Source organism: Osmerus mordax, chromosome 23, assembly GCF_038355195.1.
Source record: "Osmerus mordax isolate fOsmMor3 chromosome 23, fOsmMor3.pri, whole genome shotgun sequence".
Taxonomy (NCBI): Eukaryota; Metazoa; Chordata; class Actinopteri; order Osmeriformes; family Osmeridae; genus Osmerus; species Osmerus mordax.
The window spans coordinates 2828794-2851096 of record NC_090072.1 but is presented as its reverse complement, the minus strand read 5'-3'; the positions used below and the strand labels follow the sequence as shown (position 1 = coordinate 2851096).

The 22303-nt window shown below is 50.0% G+C and overlaps 2 protein-coding genes across 5 annotated transcripts; both read right to left on the bottom strand.

Annotated features, from left to right (window-relative positions):
* Positions 1–3408: 3408 nt before the first annotated feature.
* On the bottom strand, positions 3409–13436 carry pik3c3 (phosphatidylinositol 3-kinase, catalytic subunit type 3). Of its 4 annotated transcripts, none has more exons than XM_067261409.1 (26): positions 13092–13436; positions 12197–12379; positions 11825–11968; positions 11288–11417; positions 10925–10951; positions 10090–10176; positions 9892–9987; positions 9699–9770; positions 9383–9487; positions 9086–9178; positions 8667–8852; positions 8426–8565; positions 8165–8246; positions 8003–8070; positions 7816–7921; positions 7429–7545; positions 7154–7285; positions 6585–6713; positions 5500–5569; positions 5327–5391; positions 5120–5204; positions 4911–4985; positions 4445–4613; positions 4227–4317; positions 3995–4120; positions 3409–3775 (listed from the first exon to the last, which is right to left on the bottom strand). In XM_067261409.1, the coding sequence occupies exons 1-26, from the start codon at positions 13136–13138 to the stop codon at positions 3761–3763; spliced, it is 2640 nt and encodes an 879-aa protein (XP_067117510.1). In that variant the 5' UTR covers positions 13139–13436; the 3' UTR covers positions 3409–3760. The 4 variants fall into 4 exon arrangements, with proteins under 4 accessions (XP_067117510.1, XP_067117508.1, XP_067117509.1 ...); XM_067261407.1 differs by having other exon boundaries at positions 12197–12385; positions 13096–13436; XM_067261408.1 differs by having other exon boundaries at positions 8003–8067; positions 12197–12385; positions 13096–13436.
* Positions 13437–17654: 4218 nt separating this feature from the next.
* rgp1 (GP1 homolog, RAB6A GEF complex partner 1) lies at positions 17655–22217 on the bottom strand. Its single transcript, XM_067261455.1, is given in 10 exon segments — positions 17655–18281; positions 18284–18348; positions 18834–19011; positions 19261–19388; positions 19814–19960; positions 20206–20355; positions 20544–20627; positions 21053–21186; positions 21343–21458; positions 21820–22217. Coding segments are annotated over 9 exon segments (1167 nt in total). The 5' UTR covers positions 21820–22217; the 3' UTR covers positions 17655–18116.
* Positions 22218–22303: the final 86 nt, after the last annotated feature.

Genomic DNA, 22303 nt, shown 5'->3' with positions numbered 1-22303 from the left:
AAGATGGAGATGGGTTGAGAGCGAGAGAGGGGAAGTGGAAGAGGAGAGTAAGAAAGGTGAGAGGGGGGAGAAGATGGTTGAGGGAGGAAGGAGAAATCGAGAGCAGAGGAGGGGAAGTGGTAGCAGGAGAGAAGAGATGCTACACATTTACATTATCACCACAGCCCAAAGTCCTAATGTGTGTGTATATGTGAAGGTTTTAAAGGAGAGTTTTCTTCTTTGAATTTATGCAAAAAGCTCATTTGTGTGTGTGTGTGTGCGCGCTCCAGTGAGCCATGGCTGAACGTGACAGGGTGTGTGCGTGTGTCGTCCCCCCGCTGTGACCTGACCCGAGCCTTCCTGGACCTGAACCTGTACCACCTGATCCGCCTGGGGCTGCATGTGGGCCCACAGGACCTGGTGTGGACAGAGCCACGCTCCCTGGACCACGAGGACTTCAGTCAGTACCGGGAAAGCACACAGTTCCATGCATGCTTCATCATCCGTGAACACCATATCTACAGGGGTCTATTGGCATAGATATCTTACCAATGCCAAAAAGTAGCCTATTGTATATCTGAAATAGTAATTTAGCTTACTGATAGTGATGTTAGTTTGTGTGCTTAATGTGTTTTTTCTTCTTCACTGTGTTTCTAACTCCCAGTCTTCAGCCCTCCCTCGGTCTCCGTCTCCCTGGACAAGGCTGTGCTGGTTGTGGAGGTGCAGTTCCCATGTTCAGCCAGCAGGAGGTGCTCTCTGAGGAGCTGCTGTCCTGTGTCAGAGTTCATCGACCCCTGGACCACCATCACCGTCTACAACCAGCTCAACCTCTCCCAATACCAGGTACTCCTCTTCCTAACACCCCTCTCTCACTGTGTGTTTCTGTATTGTTACAGTCTCTGTAATTGGATAATTGGATTATTTTGTTAACTTCCGTTGTGATTGGCTCGCTGTGAGATTCCGTTTAGTAACTTCCGCCGTGATTGGCTGATTTCTTTGTAGAGGCGGACTGTGTGGACCCTGGACGTGGTGGCCAGGGAGGAGTTCTCAGATCTGGCTGCAGGACAAGTCTTCTGCGCTGTGGCCAACTTCTCCCTCCAACCCCGCTCCTTTACCCCAGCATCCTCCCCCTCCTCACCCCCCCAGTGTGTCCCCACAGCCCCGAGACCAGGTGAGGCCTCAATCTGCAACACTGGGATTGGTGAATACTTGGCCCCATGACCAGGAAATGATCTCACAACCGATCTGTTCTTCCGTATCCTGCCGACATTTTGACTGGACATTCCAAGATATTGAGATTCGGCTTGTCAGTGTTTGTAAGCAGTGTGAGGTGTGTAAGGTCAGCGTGCTGTTGTCTGGATGTGCAGGTTATCAGCAGCCTGTGTGGGTGTGGATGGGGGTGAGTTGTGCCCTCCTCTTCCCTCCCCTCCTCCTCCTCCTCCTCCTGGTCCTTCTGAGACGGACTCGCACACCGGACATGACAGAGGAGCTCCCCAAGGCACTGGTACCCTCCGATGTAACTCACTCTCTTTTTACCTTCATTTACTGTTTACACACACACACACACGTAACTAAACACTGACTGTGTGTATTCTTTAGGTGTCCCTCTATGAGCCTGTGTCCACTGACGCCGTCCACCTCAGTGACATCCACCTGGAGGTTCTAGAAGATCACATGTCCATCCTTTCCTCCTCCGCCTACGTCAACACGGACACCCAGGAGCAGGCCTCGAGCCTGGGGGACGAGTGCATTCTCAGCCCCCTTTCCTAGTGAGCCCACGTGGGGCTGAACTCGGGCCGTGAAGGGATGGAGCTCGGCGGCCTAGTGTCAAGCCACAAGCACATCACCCAACCCAACAGTGTACCTCTCTTCACTACGTCGACCCGTGCCACAAAGACTCCATCTCAGCACACAGGACCAGAGGCGGAGCCTTCATCGCCAGGCAACCAGAGGCTTCCGGGGGAGCTCTGGGATGTTTGGATCCAGCTCTGAGAGAGGGAGAGAAGGTGGAGAAGGAGCAGAGATGCTGGTCCAGTCCAGGGATCTCAAGGTTATGGAGGAGGAGGCACCAGACTCTGAGCCAGAGCCCGGTGACATCTACAGAGGTGAGGCTCAGAGATGGGATAAAAAAAAAACAACAACATTTGATTCCAGAGATATTGATTATGGGGTGCTGTTCACCGTGGAACATTCAGAACCCTCTAAATCTCCCCACAGCCTACTTGCTGGCTCACAGCCCTCTTCTTCAGCGGTGGTACGGTCCAGACCACACATTAATCAACACGAAACCAATCAAACTTTTGGCATCACCGCCCCCGCCCCCCTCCGCCGACATATGTTCTGCCCATACCTCCTCACATTCTCTAACAAGCGGTTGTTTTCTTCATTCGCTGAGTCACTGTTGCCTCTAACCCCCCCCCCCCCCCCCCCCCCTCATTGCCCCGCCATCCTGGGACCCGGAGCAAAGGACACCCTCCCTCCTTCCCTTTCTGCTGCCCGCTGCACCTTTTCCGGAACATTTGGAAACCGCGGGGGGTGCTCGCCGTCAGGATATGGACACTGAGTTTCTCGACATAAGATGTTGATGTGTATATGAGCGGGGGGGAGCGGGGCCAAACCCTAACCCTGTCAGTCGTACAGTCATCCCCTCCGAGTTCCAACAGAGAAATCTCCGACCTCTAACAATTCTGGACCAGCTTTTTATTGGTTAAGCTGTATTTGCAGTCAGTCGGGTGGACACACAATGCAGCCATCCTTTCTTCCTACCCTGGGCTAATCCCTGATCTGAGAGACAGAGAGAGAGACAGAGAGAGAGACAGAGAGAGAGACAGAGAGAGAGACAGAAAGAGAGACAGAGAGAGAGACAGAGAGAGAGACAGAGAGAGAGACAGAGAGAGACAGAGAGAGAGACAGAGAGAGAGCCAGAGAGAGAGAGGGAGAACGCATGATTAGCAGACTGGGCACTTGAATCCATCCATGTCATGTTAGATTAGGTGTTTTTCCACACTGTGTGTTAAAGTGAAGGTCTGAATGCTATTGACTTCCATGCGCCTCCTGACAAGAAATGCTGAGTCATTTTGCTCAATGACTCACACAGCTAAAGTTACATATACTATCGACGTACGCCTGCTTGGTGAGCGGAAATATAATTGTTTAGTGGTCTTCAACCCTGGACCTCAGGGATCACTGTCCTGTAGGATTTAGAGGTCAACACACCTGATTCTAACGAACGGTCATTATCAGGCTCCTGCTGAGCTCGACAACGACCCATTCATTTGAATCAGGAGCGTTGGAGCAGGGAAACTTCTAGAACATGCAGGACAGTGGGCCCTGAGGACCAGGGCTGAAGACCGCTGGTTTAGAATTGACACTCTTTGGTGTACTGACCTGTAAACGCATGAGAAAATGATGCCACTGACTCAGTCTCGCTAGTGTATCAGAAGTGTGTTGTTTATTTGGCCATACATTGAATTTTCATTATATATAATATATACAAACGCTAACATAACAAAGGCATGATCAGTCCATGTTTTGCCGTCTTGCAGTAGAGGTTGGCACTGCACTCTTGGCCTCTGTTCAGCGGAACAGCCGTGTCTCGCGCGCACACACACACACACACACACACACACACACACACACACACACACACACACACACACACCTGGCACCTGCAGGGACACGGCAGGATTGTGGGGGATGGGGGGCCTTCGGTTTCTACGGCAACAGTGCTCTCGCTCCCTCCATGGTTTTTGCCAGTTCACTCGAATCTCGTCGGTTCTGTTCATCTGCGCCAGTACTGCAGAGACGACACACACACACACACCTCACATTAACACAGCACACACTGCCTGGCTCTGGTCTTTCTTAAACACTCTTGTTTTCCCTTTCTCACTCACACTCACATACACACACAGAGCACTTAGGGTTACAAGATGAGTTAAAACACCTGGATTACAGAATTTAAGATCAGGGATTAATACGAGGGTGACATCAACTCTTAGAGAGGTGAACCTACCTGGGCGAACTTGTGGATCTGCTCCACCACAGCAGCAAACAGAGCCCCCACACTCTCGTCTATCAGACTCTGCATGTAGTGGACCGCCTCTTCGTCCGACAGGTCCAATCGGAACTTGTCCTGCACCTGGATAGGGGAGGGGACAGAACGCGTTTGATGGTAACGAACCAATATAGCGAGGTTGGTGTCTGTTTTACAAGGAGGGTGCGTGTGTCTGTGTGTGTCCTCTCACCTTCTTAACAGTCTTGTCGGGCTCCAGTGCTATATCAGGAATGTTGGCGTCCACCATGAGAGAGAACAGATTCAGGATGAGGTTGGAGTACCTGGGGAGAGGGGGAGGAGTCTGTAAGCTGCTGATGTCACAGTGTGGAAGGGACTGTGTGTGTCTGTGTGTGTGTGTGTGTGTATCTCCTATCCCATAGCACTGCTGTGTGTGTGTGTTTCCCCTACCTGCGGAGGTGAAGGAAGGCAGTGTAACACTGCTTCCTGAACTCCTGGTACTGCTCGCTCTGCATGCCCCCCATGCCCTCCACCATCTCCTTGCTCAGCTTCATGGGCGGGGGGAGGGGCTTGGGGTCGCGACCCAGGATGTAGCCAAAGTCAATATGGAACAACTTCCCTGAAGGGAGACGGAGGCAGACGGGGAGAGAGTGTTTGAGTAGTGAACTGGAAGTTACATTTACATTACATTTTGTCATTTAGCAGACTCTTTTATCCAGAGCGACTTACAGTAAGTACAGGGACATTCCCCCCAAGGCAAGTAGGGTGAAGTGCCTTGCCCAAGGACACAATGTCATTTTGCACGGCTGGGATTCGAACCAGCAACCTTCTGATTACTAGCCTGATTCCCTAACCGTTCAGCCATCTGACATGAAGTTAAGTGTAACTCTCCTTAGTGTGTGTGTTGGTTTGTTACCGGTCTTGGTTAGTAGCAGGTTGTCCAGATGTCTATCTCCCACTCCAAGGATGTACGTTATGACGCAGTAACCAGCTGGGTTAGAGGAAAAACAGAGAGATATCGCTGGAATCAGTTCTATTGGACAGCATGGTTGCATGAGTGACAATTTGACCAATAGGCTGGCCAGTGGCGGTGAAGTGGGAGGGCCTTAGAGGGAGAGCACTCACCACAGCTCTTAACGTAGGTGTCCATCACCTCTGGGCTGATGCCATAGGGCCCCTTCTCACTAGGGGCGTGTTTTCTGAAGAAGCTCTAATGAGAAGAGCAAAACAATAATATAGTGTAAGAATTGAAGTAAGAACAAGACTGTTGACAGTTTCTACTCAGACACAGAAGGTATCCAAAATAACTCAAAAGTTTGAACAATTTCCTACCTGGATGTTGCCTTCGGTGGCCAGTACCTCTGCCACAGGAACTGACTGGACAAACTGCATGAACCCTGGAAAGGGTTAGCACAAAATGTACAAGGTCAAACGTCACGTTGCACACTTCCTGTCCAGAGATATAAAAAAATATATATATGAAGAAAACACAAAACGGTGCTCACCGTGTTTGGTGCTGGTGGCCAGAACTTTGTATGGGGTCAACTTCAGGTCCAAGTTCTCTTTCCTCAAGAGCTGAGAGAGAAAGCAAATATCACTTGTGTGTCTCTTATAAAGGCACACACATTGCATCTGCTTAACCCTAGTGTTCTCTTTGGGTCATTCTGACCCATCAGTCATTGCTACCCACCGTCGTATTGCGACAACTTTACGGCATACAAAAACAAAGTGAAGCATTTTCTTTTAACCGCCGGGCTGTCTCAGACCCTCCACATTGCAAAGGTTAATAGAAACTTCTTTTTATTTGTTTTTGTATTGGGTAAAATTGGGTAAACACAACGATGGTTCGTTATGAACCTTTGGGTCATGTGACCCGAAGGCAGCACAAGGGTTAAATATGGCTACTGTGTACAGTGCTGGTCATAGCACATTTGGCACCCTAGGCAAGGCTTGTATCTACCCCCCCACCACGGACATATGACATGCCGCGGTTGGCGCCCTCTGCTGGTAGTGCATTTGAAAAAACGTACTTGAAAATTGTATGCACTCGGGGAAGTTTCCGCCCCCCCCCCCCTTCATGCTGCCCTAGGCGGCTGCCTATGTCGCCTATAGGAAGGACCAGTACTGACTGTGTACTACGGGTTAGCTATGATCACCTAGCATATGTGGAGAGTGTGTGTGTGAGTGTGTGTGTGTGTTGAAACCTTGTCCATGAGGGAGATGATCTGCAGGATGAGCTGGTCCTGTCTCAGGTCGTCCCCGTGTGTGTGTGTGTGTGTGTGTGTGTGTGTGTGTGTGTGTGTGTGTTGAAACCTTGTCCATGAGGGAGATGATCTGCAGGATGAGCTGGTCCTGTCTCAGGTCGTCCCCGTGTGTGTGAGTGTGTGTGTGTGTGTGTTGAAACCTTGTCCATGAGGGAGATGATCTGCAGGATGAGCTGGTCCTGTCTCAGGTCGTCCCCGTGTGTGTGTGTGTGTGTGTGTGTGTGTGTTGAAACCTTGTCCATGAGGGAGATGATCTGCAGGATGAGCTGGTCCTGTCTCAGGTCGTCCCCGTGTGTGTGTGTGTGTGTGTGTGTGTGTGTTGAAACCTTGTCCATGAGGGAGATGATCTGCAGGATGAGCTGGTCCTGTCTCAGGTCGTCCCCATGCTTGAAGATGACGGGGTACATGGCCCCGTCCTCCGTCTTGAAGATCAGCTTGGCCGGCATCAGGGCGCTCTGACGGAGGACAACACACGGGAGGTTACTGGTTAGTGGGGGTGGAGAGGTTGTAACCACCTCTTACTATACGTTATCAAATAGAAGAGAGAAACGTCTAGAACAGGGGTGGGCAACCCTGGTCCTCAGGTGCCCCTGTCCTGCATGTTTTAGATGTTTCTTGGCTCAAACACACCTGATTCAAATGCATGTTCGTTACCAGGCTTCTACAGAGCTAGATAACAACCCATTAATTTGAAACAGGTGTGCTGGAGCAGGGAAACATCTAAAACATGCAGGACAGGGGCACCTGAGGACCAGGGTTGCCCACCCCTGTTCTAGAAGGAGAAAGGCAGAGAGGGAGTTGGAGAAGGAAGGGAGGATGAGGAGGGCCACGGTTGTTGAGGGGCACGGATGAAGGAGACAGAGGGGGAGGATGTGTCGCCAGGGTGGTGGCTCACCTTGAAGAGCGTGGCGGTGTCGGGCACGATGCCCCTGATCCTGACCTGGGGCTCCAGGGGCAGGGGGATGGGCTCGATCTCAGACAGGTTCACCTTCTCGTTGTCGGCCAGCAGGGCCTGCAGGCGCTCCGTCTGACACACAGGGGGCGCCGCCACGTTACAAGGCCTCACCACGGTGCCAGAGAGAGGGGCTCCTATCTCACTCTACCCGACTGCTCCACCTGACCGTCCTGAGTGTGTGTGTATGTGAGAGAGAGTGTGTGTGTGTGTCCGACCTTTTTCTTGCGGTTGCCGCTCTCTCTCTGCACAGCCTTCATCAGCATCACCAGTCTGTCTACGAAGGTCTGCTGGGAGGCTAGCAGGGAGCGCATCACCCTCACACTCTTATCCCCCTGAGAGAGCCAGAGAAAGGGAGAGCGAGAAAGAGGGAGAGAGAGGGACAACGGAGAGAGAGACAGTGAGGGAGGAAGAGCGGAGATGGACAAGGAGAGAGTGGAAAAGGGTCTAAGAGAAGAAGATGTTTGATTTCAACTCAAATCCCTGAGCAAAGGTCTGTTTAAACGGAGGCTCAGTGGCCCAGGGTGTGTGTGTGTGTGTCTAGGAGGGCGAGAGCGTGTGTGTGTGTGTGTGTGTGACTGTTCCAGCAGTGCTGGCAGCCTGACCTTGAGCAGAGCCTGGCTGAACCTCCTCATGACGTTCAGGTACATCTCGTGGGTCTTGGGGTCTCTCTGCTGGGTGTCCTGGTCCTCACACTCCACGATCACGTACCTGAGGAGGAGCACACTGGGTTACCACACACACACACACACACAGGTGTGCACATGCACACTCACACACACACTCACTCACCAGTACAAGTAGTTGGCCAGGGTTGAGTTCTTGCAGGCTCTGGAGATGAGGAAGGTGCACAGATCCTGCTGCACAGGAGGAAGAACAAACTGTTTGGTTTTCTTCATGAGTAAGATTCCTCCCTCTGTCCCCCCCTCCCTCTTCCTCTCCCCTGCCTCTTACCTCCAGGCTCTCGTTGTCCGCTCCCTCCTTGCCCTTCTGTGTAGCAGGTGAGGGCACTGAGGGTCCTGTCTGGACCTGGGAACTGTACACACACACACACACACACACACACACACACACAGAGGTCAGCACATTTAAGAACATGATGCCCCTGATATAATTTAGAGAATCAGCATGCAAGTTTCACAGAAGAGCTCTTCTGTACGAGGCTGGACCTTGGTCCTCCAGACCCAGACCCCCCCCCCCCCGCCCCCTGCTGACCTGTCCAGGTCCCCCAGCGTGGAGCTCTCTCCCAGGCCCTGGGAGTCCCTCTTGCTGCCCGGCTCCAGCCCTCCCTGGATGTCGTTGAAGTTCTCGTACTTCAGAGCCTGGACCAGCTGGAGCAGGTACATCAGAAGGTCCTGGAACACCGAGGAGAGAGGGGGGGGGGGGTGTCCTGGTTAACTTCAACATTTAACCCCCCCCCCCCCACACACACACACACACACACACACACACGCACCTCGTCGTCGGCCTGCTGCAGGCGGGCCACGGCGTAGCGGCGGACGTCGGGGTTGGTGAACTGGGAGGAGAGCAGCTCCAGGGAGTCCTCCACGTCCATGGGCCTCCACTTCCCCAGCAGCTCCAGGGCTTGCTTGGCCTCCTGGGCCAGAGCCCAGTTCACACACTTCAGGAACTTAGTCAGCGCCTGGATGAAGGGGGGAGGTGGATGGACACACACACACACACACACACACAGGTGTTAACAAACAGCTGTTTGCTTCATGGAAAGGAGGCAAGCCTATCTTGCTGTGTAACGTGTGCACACATACACAGGTGTTAACATGTTTACAGGTAAATCAGCTGGTTGCGTCACGGAATGAGTGCACCCACACCCACATCCATACACACACACACGGGGGATGAGGGGAGAGCACAGACCTTCTCCTGGGTGGTGAGGTAGTAACGGAACTTCCAGACCAGGTCCTGTTCCTCGGAGCTCAGCTGCTTGGTGGGAGGGTAGCTCACTATGATCTGAGACGAGAGATAGACTAGTGTGGGTGTACTGAGAAACACACACTAATATACAGAAACATACACACACACACACACTAGCTTAGGTCCTGAGGGTCTGAACTGATATCAACACACACACACACACACACACATACTAGCTTATGTCCTGATGGTCTGAACTGACATCAACACACACACACACAAACTAGCAGAGGTACTGACGTTGAGCTGGTCCCTGGTGGCAGCGTTGGGTTTGAGGTCGTGGTCAGAGGGGCCGCTGCGCAGGCTGCGGGCCAGCTTGTGGTGTTTACTCTCCACCAGGTTCTCCTACGGCGAGGGAGGAGGGACACAAAGGCAGAACGTCAACCACGTCTCAACACGCTCCAACGTGAAGAGTGTTGATCATCCTAATAAACCTCATCGACGACGGCTCATAGCCTCTGTGTGTGTGTGTGTGTGTGTGTGTGTGTGTGTGTGTGTGTGTGTGTGTGTGTGTGTGTGTGTGTGTGTGTGTGTGTGTGTGTGTGTGGTCTCTCACCATGCACATCTGTGGGTCTGGGACTTTGACGATATCAGAGCTGGTGGGAACAGGAGAGGATTCGTCCCCATCCTGGAAGTGGGAGGGGCCAAGGAGAGTACGTGAACCAATCAGACCATCCCACCGACGTCCCATCGAGCACACACAGCTCTGGGTGGATACATGTTATACCACTGTACTGTGTACTACCTACCTTCTCATAGTACACAATGCTGTACTCTTTCTCTCCCGTTTTGACGCGAGGAAACTCCACCATTAGATACATAAAGTTGGAGCTGCGTTTCTCACTCTGTTGAAGTGATAAAGGGTGCTCTTGATTCGGTTTGACACTGTGAGATGTGTACATCTTAGCAGTTACAAGGTTTTGAACCGTAGCATAAATCAAACGCACCTCGTTGATCATCTCGATCTCCCTGAAGGTCAGACGGTCTAGCCAATCAACTTTCACCATGTGACCCTGTCTATGAGCCTTTGTCAACTGGAGAGAGAGAAGAAGAGAGAGAAAGACAGGAGGGGGGGAAGAAAGATAGAGCGAGTGAGAGAGAGAAGGAAAGGGGGTACAGAAAGACAGAGCAACAGGAGAGATGGACAGAGGTTAGCACCAAAAGTACAGCAACTGAGCCAACGTTAAAGCACTAGCATGCGATGTCACCACACAGCCAACCAGAGCGCAGCTTGGGTGCCAGTGGCCAATCCAGGTTTTGGAACGCACACTCAACAGCCAATCCTCTTAGAGAGTCAGTCAGTGTGGGTGTTGGAATACACAAGCACACCATTACTGAAGACCCCCACCCCCAAGCCCTGAGTGGTAGGCCTAGTTAGTAGTTGTTCACACCAACATCCCCAGGCTCAATGATGTACAGCCAGTCGTAGACACTGGGTTTGGTTTGCCCAACATTTACTGTAAAAGGACTTCAACAGATTAAACGAATGTTCTAACCAGACAAACTTGCTACTCTCCTATCTAAATGACAAGGGAAAACACAGGCAATATGTCTCTCTCTCTCTCTCTCTGTCTCTCTCTCTCTCTCTCTCTCTCTCTCTCTCACACACACACAAACACACACAGACAATCCATGCACTTCACTAAATAGATTGTAGCAATTGGCTGCACCAGTAGCACTTATGGGAGACCCTAATAAGTACACACAGATATAGACACGCACACACGCGCATTCACACACGCCCAGCGTTCCACCGCCTCTCCTCCCAAAGCCTGTACTCACATCACTGAGTATCTGCAGGTCAGGGCCCTGGAACAGACCACGTTTTAGATACACCCTGTTACAAGAGGTTATCTCACACACACCAAGCACACAATGCCCACTCCATCAAATATGCTCTTTACCGCCTAACCTCTAGCTCTGCTTCTTACACACACACACACACACACACACACACACACACACACACACACACACACACACACACACACACACACACACACACACACACACACACACACACACACACACACACACACACACACACACACACACACACACACACACACACACACACACACACACACACACACACACACACACACACACACACACACCTCCCATTCTCCTGCCCTCAGTGCCCACCTTGGCCAGTCTGCCCATCTGGTCTTCTGCCAGGCTGCTGCTGGTGCGTCCTGGGGTGCTGGTCGGCTCACTTCCGTCCCCCTCCACCCCTGGCCACACCTTCAGGTCATGCATCCCCTGCCGGAACATTCTGTCAGAGAGAGAGAGAGAGAGAGAGAGAGAGAGAGAGAGAGAGAGAGAGAGAGAGAGAGACAGAGACAGAGACAGAGAGAGAGAGGGGGGGTGGTGGGAGAGAGAGGGAGAGAGAGAGAGGGGGGAGAGAGAGGGAGAGGGAAGATAGAGGGGAGAGAGGGAGAGAGAGGGAGAGAGAGAGAGGGGGAGAGAGGGAGAGAGAGAGAGAGAGAGAGAGAGAGAGAGAGAGAGAGAGAGAGAGAGAGAGAGAGAGAGAGAGAGAGAGAGTGGTAGAGAGATGGAAAGAGGGAGAGAGGCACCCAACTTGTAGCTAGTGTCAGAATAGTCTTAAAATGCATCACCTTTACATGACTTATTCATGTGCTTTGCTTTGAATATATGCATGACACGCACACGGTCACTCACCCATATTTGCCGAAGAGGGTGACGGTGGTCCCGCCCACAGGCGTGGCCCTGCCCGGCCCGTACACGTCCCACACTGTGAGGGCCACCTGGGCACTCTGGGGCAGGTCGGGGTATTTGACCGGCAGCCGCAACCACTCGTTCCAGCTGAGGGAGGGAGGGAAAGGGGGGGGGGGGGGGGGGAGACATGGAGAGAAGTATGGAGGGAGAGTGTGGGAGGGAGTTAAAGAGGGACGGAAGTATACAATGATGTTGTAAAGTCATGAAGGCTTGTCAGACAGACACTCTGTTGGGATATTAGATACAGAAACAGTGATTTATTTACTATTTTCCAGTGTTCCAGTGTGTATGTGTGTTTTCTTCCTGTACACTCACTTCCAGCGTGTGCTGAAGGCCTTGTAGGAGGTCCGTACTGGCAGCGCCAGGGGCTTGCCCTCAGCAAACACCTGGCATGTGACGTACAGGTCGGAGCAGTTCTCCTGGTAGAGACCAGAGAAGCGCAGCATAGGGTCTTGGAGTAGAGCCTTGTAGCTCTTCTGTTCCCTCTTGCCTTCAAGACTGCCACTAGAGGAGAAAGGGTGAGAGGAGGAAGAGAGAGGAGGATGGGGGGGGGGGGGGTTAGGGTTGAGAGATGGGGGAAGTGGATGAGAAAATAGAGGATAAAATATTCGTTTTTAACTGAAGGGGACGTTTTAAGTGTTCAACTGTCTTTTTTGCAGGGGTTGACCGGTGTTTACCAATAGTGAGCAATGACTTCAGTGAGCTTAAGTGAAGCATAACTAAATCACACTGACTGAGGTTAACAGTTGCGATAACTCATGTGACATAAGACAATTTTATTCCCGATCATAACAAGCAGCGAAACATCGCACGGTTTGTTGAGAATTATGAATATAATTTTATTATACCCATTCGGTGGTACTCGGCTTGTTAACGGTCGTCACGAGAGGCCCGCGAGCCCATGGTGGAATGCGCATGATGTCAACAACGAACAGATTGTGTTCTAAGAGCCCTCGCAGGGCACGTTATGCCTGATATACTTGTCATAGTTGCCGAGCTCGCTTGCGTAAATATTCAACAAACAACTAACGTAACCGAGACGCGTTAGGGCCAGTTGATAAAATATAAATTATAAGTAGTCTATCTTATTTGTGCAAGAGTTGACATACTATCAGCATCTTCTACGAGGAAGCTAACCATAGGGATTTGATGACATCTTCACCAGTTGGCTTTGAATAGCCTTACTGAATTACTTATCAAACCAAACCACTTACATTTTGAGTTGAACATTGATATCCAAGTCACAGCTGTAGACATAGTTAAACTTCTCTGTGTCCATCTTCCATAAAATAAAACACACTAAAACAGTTTCAGATTGTATTCGAGAAGTGGGCTTCGAACAAGGCCTCTGCTTACTTCGAATACCCTAAAGCTGTCTGGTAAGCTATAGCTAACTAGCTAGTTGGCATATTCAAACCAGGACAACAATGGTCTATAAATTCGATAGAAAATAGATCTATCCAAATATCACAATAAATATTTGATAGTCTTGATTTTAAGGAATGACATTATAAGAAGGCGTCTGTCCGGGCATGATGTTGTGTTTTTGTCAGCAAACGCAACAACCGAAAGCTTGTGTCAGGGAAAAGCAATCGTTAGCCGATGAACTGTCAACAAGAGACATCGCCGTCAATCGTATTACTCAAGAGTCGATTTGTCGAGCCTTAAAATGTTTTCCTGGATGAAAAAAATTACATTGGGGCGGAGTCTTAAGTCAAACGTTAAAGCGATATACTCCTAATTTGATGTCTTGCTTTTACACAATTGCTTAAGCATATAAATCATATTATCAATGTTTTAACCATAGAATGTTTCAAGTATAATGGCAAAAGTAGGCATTACATTATGTGTTCTCTCCGCTCTATTCTCTCCAGAACTGTCTCCTGACCCCTCCTTGAATCCCAGTTTATATAACTTTGAGGGATGACTCAGTCCGTCAGGAAGGTCTAATCGTAGCAGGGTGCCAGGTCGCCACGCTCCACTAATTATTAAATAGCTGTTAAAATGGACAAGCCCCATTGCTTACCTGGTGTGGCAGGCGACAGGCTCATAGTAGGGTGTGTGTGTTTGTGTGTATATTGGAAAACTGCTGTCTGATGCAGATGCGTTCCTGTGTTGATGTTGTGATGAAAAGCGTTCTGTAGTGGTTTTTATGGTAAAATTATTGTAGGGGTAAGTTGGTGTTGCTGTGGTTACCGGTGGCGTCTGGGACTAGTAGTCTGGAAGGCAGGAACATTACGTCTCATTTCCTAATCATTCCTCGGCAAGTCTCCACACCACATATTTTCATCGCTTCTTCAACGTCCTACAATAAACAAACATGTTATCCAGGAAACATGTTTTTAATGAACATTGCCGGACAGAGACCTGTTTATGGTGATGATGACACTATCCGCAGAAAAGTCTAGAAAACTACCATGATGACAGTTCTCTGAAATGTCAGTGTCAAAATGTCACCAATAAACGCACACACATGCCACAAGTTACTTAACACCCATGAGGACCAGAGGGGTGTGTGCGCAATACACACTTCATCATGAAGTAAAGATACAAGATGGAAAAGAACACCTCCCTAGTCAACACCTCTTCAGAGCAGGGTGACGATCCATCTCCAGCTTAGTCGTATAGGACCCTTGGGCTTTGATATAGAGGAGAAACCAAAACTGCTGTTGTGCTGGTGAGGAGTTGGTGTCACAGGGCCCAAGACCCCTTTGGAAGTGAAGTTGAAATATCTGCGTAGATACAGAGGGACAACTGAGTCATTTTGAACACACACACACACACAGACACAAGAAGACATTCCAATCTATGTGGTAGCACCCCTGGCCAAGGAAGGAGACCCATCAACACTCTTTGACTACTGCTGGAGAATGAGGGAACATGCACATAAAACAGCCTTGTGAGGCCCCAGGGCCCCTTCTTCTCTCTGAGATGGTCCATTCCCTCATTGCAGGTTTTTCCTATGATCTCTAAGCTCAAGAGTTGATAGTGAAAGTGAAGATGAGCTCATGTTTGGTTTAGGCTCAGGGAGCGTTGCCGTGGCGCTAGCAACCTCGGACCTCCCGTTGTCAGATGGTCACATGACCAAGGATGACTTCCACCACCCCATCCAGACAGTCACGACAGGAGAGGATGGACCTGTGGATGTCCGCCTGTGTTTACTCCAACAAATAATCTCTCACATCTTGTAGTCACTGACACACAAACACGCTCACAGACACACACACACACACACACACACCACACACACCTGTACCAGGAGCCATAGCTCTATAAAAGTCTAATCCTGTTTTTATGAGCTTCCTCCTCCCAAACATCCAGTCTTCATCCGTCCTCTTCTGTGTGTGTGTGTGTGTCTGCTCCTCCTGGGGTCGTTGCGCTGGATAGAACCTGCATGAGGTCACAGTGTGGAGACACTGCCATGACATCATCAACATGAGCTCACGCTATCTTCCAAAGGAGGCAGATAGGGGTCAGTGAAAGCAGTAGGCCGGTGCATATGTGTGTATACATACATGCATGCATGTGTGTCTGTGCACACATGTTTGCGTGTTACAGCTCTTAGTAACCACATTTACACATCTGGTGGGTAAAGATGAAACGGCATCGTACAATCATACAGAACACATGTGGACTAGTGGTTTAATCGTTGACGTTGTGTTGTTTTTTGAAGAGGAACGAAGGACTTAGGGCCTGAAAGCCTCAGACCCAGTCTGAATCATGTCAGGCCAACCATGTCAGCCATTCCCTACTTTACTGGTTCTCTTTGGACCTCACCTCTGTTTCCTCCCCCCTTCACCTCTCTCCTCCCTCTCTCACCTCTCTTCCATCCCTCCCTCTTAGTCATAGCCCAATGTGTCAGTGTTTCTATCATTTAAGGGGGTCATGCCCGACGGAGCGCAGCGCGGTGATCTCCGGAGTGCCAAAACTGTGCCAAGACACAGCCTTTTTCCCCTCACCCCCCCCCCCCCCCCCCCCCCAGCAGCCTCCTCCCCACCTCCACCACCACACCACCAGCACCACCACCCCCAAACCACGCACACGCCTCCCCTCCTTGTGGCGTCCCTCTCTACGCCCCCCCATCCAAGCGGGGATGGTGTCCAGACCCACCCCTGCGCCCCGCGCTCGTAAAGATCCGGAGGAGGTATATATGAAGGTGTGAGGAGCACAGGGGACGAACAGAAGTGGAAGAGGCAGCAGAAGAAGATGAAGAGCGCTGTGAGGACCTGGCCGCTGACCTTTCTGATGGGGACCCTGCTGTGGGCCACCTGCTCCACGGCACCCATGCAGTGTCACTTCAACTCCAGAGGTGAGATTCCGGTTCCTGCCGAGGACATCTCGAGTCCGTTTCTTTATCGATACATCTTCACTTCAGATCTGAGGGATTATCTCAGGGCTGAACAATGGTTTAGGAGACTGTTAGGGGTTGTCAAGTTGTCCGACCGCATCCAAGTTAAATCGCGAGTGTTTGAGCTGGTTTTATCAGCATGGATTCCTCCAGTTGTAGAAATCCTTAGGAGAGTTCTTCTCTGTTTCCTTCTCAGCGTTGTGTGAGTATGAGGGGAAGCACTTCTCTCTGGGGGAGACTTGGATGGAGAACGGCTGTCTCCAGTGCACCTGTCTGCACCCAGTAGGAGTGGGTTGCTGTGAGACGTGAGTACTGAGATGCCCCAGACAGGGCTGTGTAACTGACACGCAGGGCTGTGTAACTGACACGCAGGGCTGTGTAACCTGACCCACAGGGCTGTGTAACTGACACGCAGGGCTGTGTAACTGACACGCAGGGTTGTGTGACTGACACGCAGGGCTGTGTAACTGACCCACAGGGCTGTGTAACTGACACGCAGGGCTGTGTAACTGACACGTAGGGCTGTGTAACTGACAAACCAACCAAACAAGAAGCACACACATGCCGTCTCATCAAGTAGAGGACCAGAGCTCAGGTCGCGGTATAGTAATCTGTCTCTCCCTCCTGTCTCCATGCAGAGTGCATCGCCCCGTGGACTTCCCCTCGTGGTGTGAGGTGCGTGTGGAGATGCTGACCTGTAAGGTGTCCCTGGTCCAGACCGCTGACCCCAGGCTCGCATGCTCCCCCGGGGACAACAACTTCCTGGACCCCAGGCAGGGGGGTCATTACAACCTTCCCCTGGGGGGATGGGGCCGGTAGGATGCCAGTTCAGGCCAGGGAGACGGAAGGAACTAGCGGAACCCGATGGAACACAATAAAGCTTCCTCTTGTCTCCCTATTCTGTCTGCTGGTCTGTGCAACATAGCTCTATCAGTTACTCCCTTCTTGTATATCGCATAAACATAACCATTAACGGGGTTAGTAATAATGTGGGGGGGGGGGGGTTGGTTTTGTTGGCGACAGGGCTGCTTTAGTCCATAGCGGTTCTCGGTGGAGTAATACACATGGGGGACGCTGCTGTTGTATTTACTTAACTGAGAAGTATGTTTCCACCTCACCACAGGACAAACCCTAACCCTAAGAAAACTAGTATAAAATTGGAAGACTGAGGGTAAAACTTCATCATTTTTTCTCAAAACGCAACTGAATATTCAATTAAAGTATGACATACAGTAAGCCTTCAGTTATTAACGGATGTACTACTGTAAATATATGCACCAATAGTAATATATACGGTATAATGGCTCTTGTATGCATCCTGTTCTGTATCGCTTCTCACTTTTTCTCAAAAATAAAATCCTTCAAAATGTATTTCCTTTACCTGCGTTGTTGGAAATCACCCGATCTCTGCACTTGTTTTACTCATCAAATTCAAAACCACCGCTTTTATTTTCCTGACTGCGTGAAACAGTCCGGTTCACTATAAAAAAACTGCAAAAACATTTCATGGGGCTGAAAGACAGCAGGTTTTGAAAAGGGAGTCACACAAGAAATAAATACAGAAAAGTAAAAACGACTCTTTACATTGGTCAACTCTCAGTCACTGAGAGAAGAAAACGTGCACACAACTGGATGCACGCTATAACATACTTGATAAAATACTGAGATCAAATGGAAAAGATAGTCTCTCCATTTATGAAAAACTTTGCATGATTCTGCATATACAACTGTCCTTTGTCCTGCACATACAACTGTCCTTTGTCCCTGACATTCACCCTTATCCTCTGCTGAGAACTCTTCATGCCTTGCTTAGACACACACACACGCGCACACACACACACAGCAAAGTGAGCGTCAGTTAATATCAAACATCAAAAGCACACATATTCACACAGTCAAATATTGATGCTGTTGGTCCCTGAAAAACTGGGACACGTGAGATGCCAGTGCAGGGTTGGTGGGGAGAACTTTGATTGGAAGATCCCAACTGAAAGTGTCAACGTCCACATGCTCCGCCCCCATCCACACAGTGACCTCCGATTGGTTCTTCAGCACAGTGGCGGCTCCATAGGCTCTCTGGCGGTGACAAACTCAAAGTGCAGCTTCCACCTCAGGGTCACTGTGAACAAAGGCAGTCTTGATTCATACACATCCGTGCCATCAGCGGTTTGGCAAGGTGGTTAAAGAGCTGGGTGCTTGGGTAGGCAGACTGGCTATGTTCAAGGACAGGTTAGATTACAGAAGAACTGCTCAATACCAGTCATCTACCGGGCTGTCATGCAATGCCAAATAACGAGCAACACTGGGAAATCAACATTCCCATCGAACTGACAACATTCACCAGTACAAACCCCCACCCCCCCCCCCACAAAGTCTGACATTTTGAGACAGTTTGAATAATATATATAAATAAACAAGCCACATGACATTCATAGGTAATCCTCCCAACTAGGGTTTTGCAGAAACGCTATAGCATCTGTGTTCATATCGACTTTTTCCAGACACAACTTCAGATACACCCGCACCCCAAACGAACCCTTCAAGCCCACAGACACCCATCGACTCGATGGTAAACGAGAGGCGGGTCCAGAGAGAGAGGCTGACCTATGTCTGTGCTGAAGCCCGGGGTGACGTTGAGGGGGATGGGCAGGGAGAAGTGGCTGGAGGCCGTGTGGAGGCAGGACTCCAGGTGGCGCCCGTGACCCGTGGCGCTGAGCGGCTGACCCGGCCGGCGCTGGTACGGCTGCTGGATCTCCTCCTCGCTCTGCAGGCTCACAGAGTACTGAGGGAGACACACAGAACACACACACACAGAACACACACACACAGACAAACACACACACACACAGAGACACACAGACAGACAAACACACACACACACACACAGAACACACACAGACAGACAAACACACACACACACACAGAGACACACAGACAAACACAGACGCTTATTTTATCCTCTAGACACGTGAATGTCTTATTTTCTGACAAACCACATTAAAAGACATTATACACTAAAACACACACACACCTGCAAACAAGGAATATCGCCTTCTGAAAAGTTGAACGTGCCGATGATGTCCTCCCCTAGCCGGTATACAGTCTTGAATATGCAGAACTTGGCCACCTTCCCTCTCATGTTGGTAATGTTGAATAGGTCTGTAAGTCACAGGGGCCAAAGGTCATTTACAAATCTTACAAACTCTATGATGGTTACTATCAAGCAATGCTGCTTAAGCACCACCGATTGAAGCATAAAGGAAAATAAAAATTCAACAGTCACTGACAGTATCGGACATACAGATGGCAAAACATGAATACAAACAGACAGGCATGAGGGGGGACAGACAGGCATGAGGGGGGACAGACAGGCATGAGGGGGGACAGACAGGCATGAGGGGGGACAGACAGGCATGAGGGGGGACAGACAGGCATGAGGGGGGACAGACAGGCATGAGGGGGGACAGACAGGCATGAGGGGGGACAGACAGGCATGAGGGGGGAAAGACAGGTTTCCCCACCACACAAGCAGGCAGGCAGATAGACAGAAACAGATAGGCAGGCAGACAGACAGGCGGCCTTACGGGGGTAGCGGCGTGAGGTGGTGATCATCAGCATCTCCAGGGCTCTCTCTAGGGGCCTGGCGTCCCTGCGGCCCACCTCCTCTTCCTCCAGGAAGGGGTTGGAGGGGGCCACCTCCTCGTCCTGGGGGAACGGGGGCTCTGGCATGCCTACGGTAGGTCACGAGGGACAAAAACAACATGTTTACCACGCAGTATGCGCACCCTTGATCTGTTGCTCAGATCAGATGATAGTTGCGGTTGAAATTGATTGATATCCAACAACAACAAAAAAGCTGTTTAATGTTTAACAGTTTGGTTGGGCTTCTGTGACTTCAAGTTCAAGTCTTTTTTTGACTTCTGTCTTCTGTCTACCTGTGCGTGTGCGAGTTGGCAGGACAGACAGGTTAGCTCACCGTTCAGGACCAGGACCCTGAAGGGAACCCTCAGCAGCTTAATGGGGGAGTTGACCCTCTGGCAGCCAATGGTCAGCTTGTACACGTACTTCACTGCCTGACCCCGAAAACTGGGGGGTCCGTCGCTGGGTACCACCTCGCTGTAGGAGTCTGGTGGAGGGAGACGAGAGGAAGGGGAGATATGAGCTTGGGTGTGTGAGTGTGTGTGTTGGGGGGGGGGGGGGGGGGGGGGGGGGTTCTGAGCATAAAGAGCAAGTATGAGTGTGAGGATATTAGGTGAAAAAATACAACTTTCTCAATCCTGACACAGTCCTAGAGAACAAGAGTTGTGTTCTCACAGGTTTTGCTCTCTCCAGGGTCCAAGCGCAGGTCACAGAACAGTATCTTGGGCGGCGTGTCGAGCATGCACTGCCCTCGCTCTCCTGGTGAAAGAATGAGACAAGTCCGTTGAGCAATTTCGGCAGTGGTTGCCAGGTTTTAGGGCCGAAAAAACCCTTTTGAGAGCAGGCGGTGTTGCTTAGGCCTGTAATCTGCATCACAAGGACTTTTACACTCTTGCACAGACAGACTGGATTTGTACAGTAGCAGCCAGGTCATATGATCTGAAAGCAAAAGGATCAATAGTGTACAAAGGTTAAGGTATGGTTCTCAATGCTGACTGGAACCTTTTATGAGAGAACCAGAGAAGACAAGAGTACCCTTTTAAACGTATGAACCAGTCATGATGAAAAACATCAAATATTAACTGTCAGGTTTATTCTTAAAGATATTCATAACTCCTCTACAGTCCCCATCTCTCTCCTTTACTCCACTCTTCCTTTCCCCGTTCTGTCCATCCCTCCCTCACCTCTGCTGGGGATCAGGACAGTGTCACTGTCCGCCTGGACGTCCTGCTTGGTGCCCTGGGCTGGCAGTGCCACCCTGCTCTCGCTAGCGTGGAACTGGCAATGGATCTGGGCGCTGGCCCATGCCAGCATCTCACTGGCACAGGAAAAAAATAAAGTGTTTTTTTCCCCTCAGGGGGTACTTGTATGACAGTGATGAATATTTCAGGGTAATGTGCTGGGTAGTGTTGTGTTTGTGTCCAGATAACATGCATGTACCTAGAGAGAAAGAGAGAGGAATTACTGCTGATACCTGCTAGCGGACGTGGAGAGGTGGGACATGGGGTTTGTAAAGGTGATGAGGCACTCCATCGCCTCTCCGGCCAGGAACACCGGGCCTCGCGCCATGGAGGCCACCACCTCAATCATCTGCACACAGGAGAATTGAATAATGTTATGTACAGGGTAATCTAGACAGTAATCTTCAATCTACAATAATATGACTCGACTTTGCTGAATTAGCATTTTCTAGCTAACTCGGATAGGACGCTTGAGAGTCGTTTTGGTTATTTTAGGCAAGAAACGCCGATTAAAGCAGCAAGTAGCGCAGCGAATAACACTGCTTACTGCAAACGACCCTTATTTTCGCTCTGTAACCTTTTAGCTAAATCCCCGCTAATGCAATTTACTACTTTCCTCGTAACATATCATTATCATCAAGGTAACAAGCTAGACTATCTAACTTGCGAATTTTAATTACGAACTAGCCTTCGCCGCACATATGACTTACACTAGTCAAGTTTGGAAATCAATGCGAGAGCAGAGAGATCTTACAATAATATAAATATGAACCGTACAAATTTATTTTTGGTACCGGGGAACACTAAACTTCAACGGAACCTTGCAATCGAAAACAAAACATTCAGTTTTAGAGGTGGACGACTACACTTTAACCCTGGGTTATAAAGTTTAACCATTCTGCATGAACGGCCATTTGGAAGCGCATTGGGAGAAGGTCATTACATAAATTCCCCAATTGGTATTTAACAAATGTCATTATGTGTACAATCTTTTATCATTTTGAAACAAAAAAGTAATCCCACAAGAAATTTCGATAGTGACATGTTTTCTTGGCCATCCAAAACGAGCTCCGTGGCACATTCGGCGTAAAACGGGTAATGTTTCTACGGAAAGGAGAATAGCGCTTCTTCGAAATATGTTTGGGACATGAATAACTGTCTATATTCTTCTAGAACATAAATCAGCAACTCAAC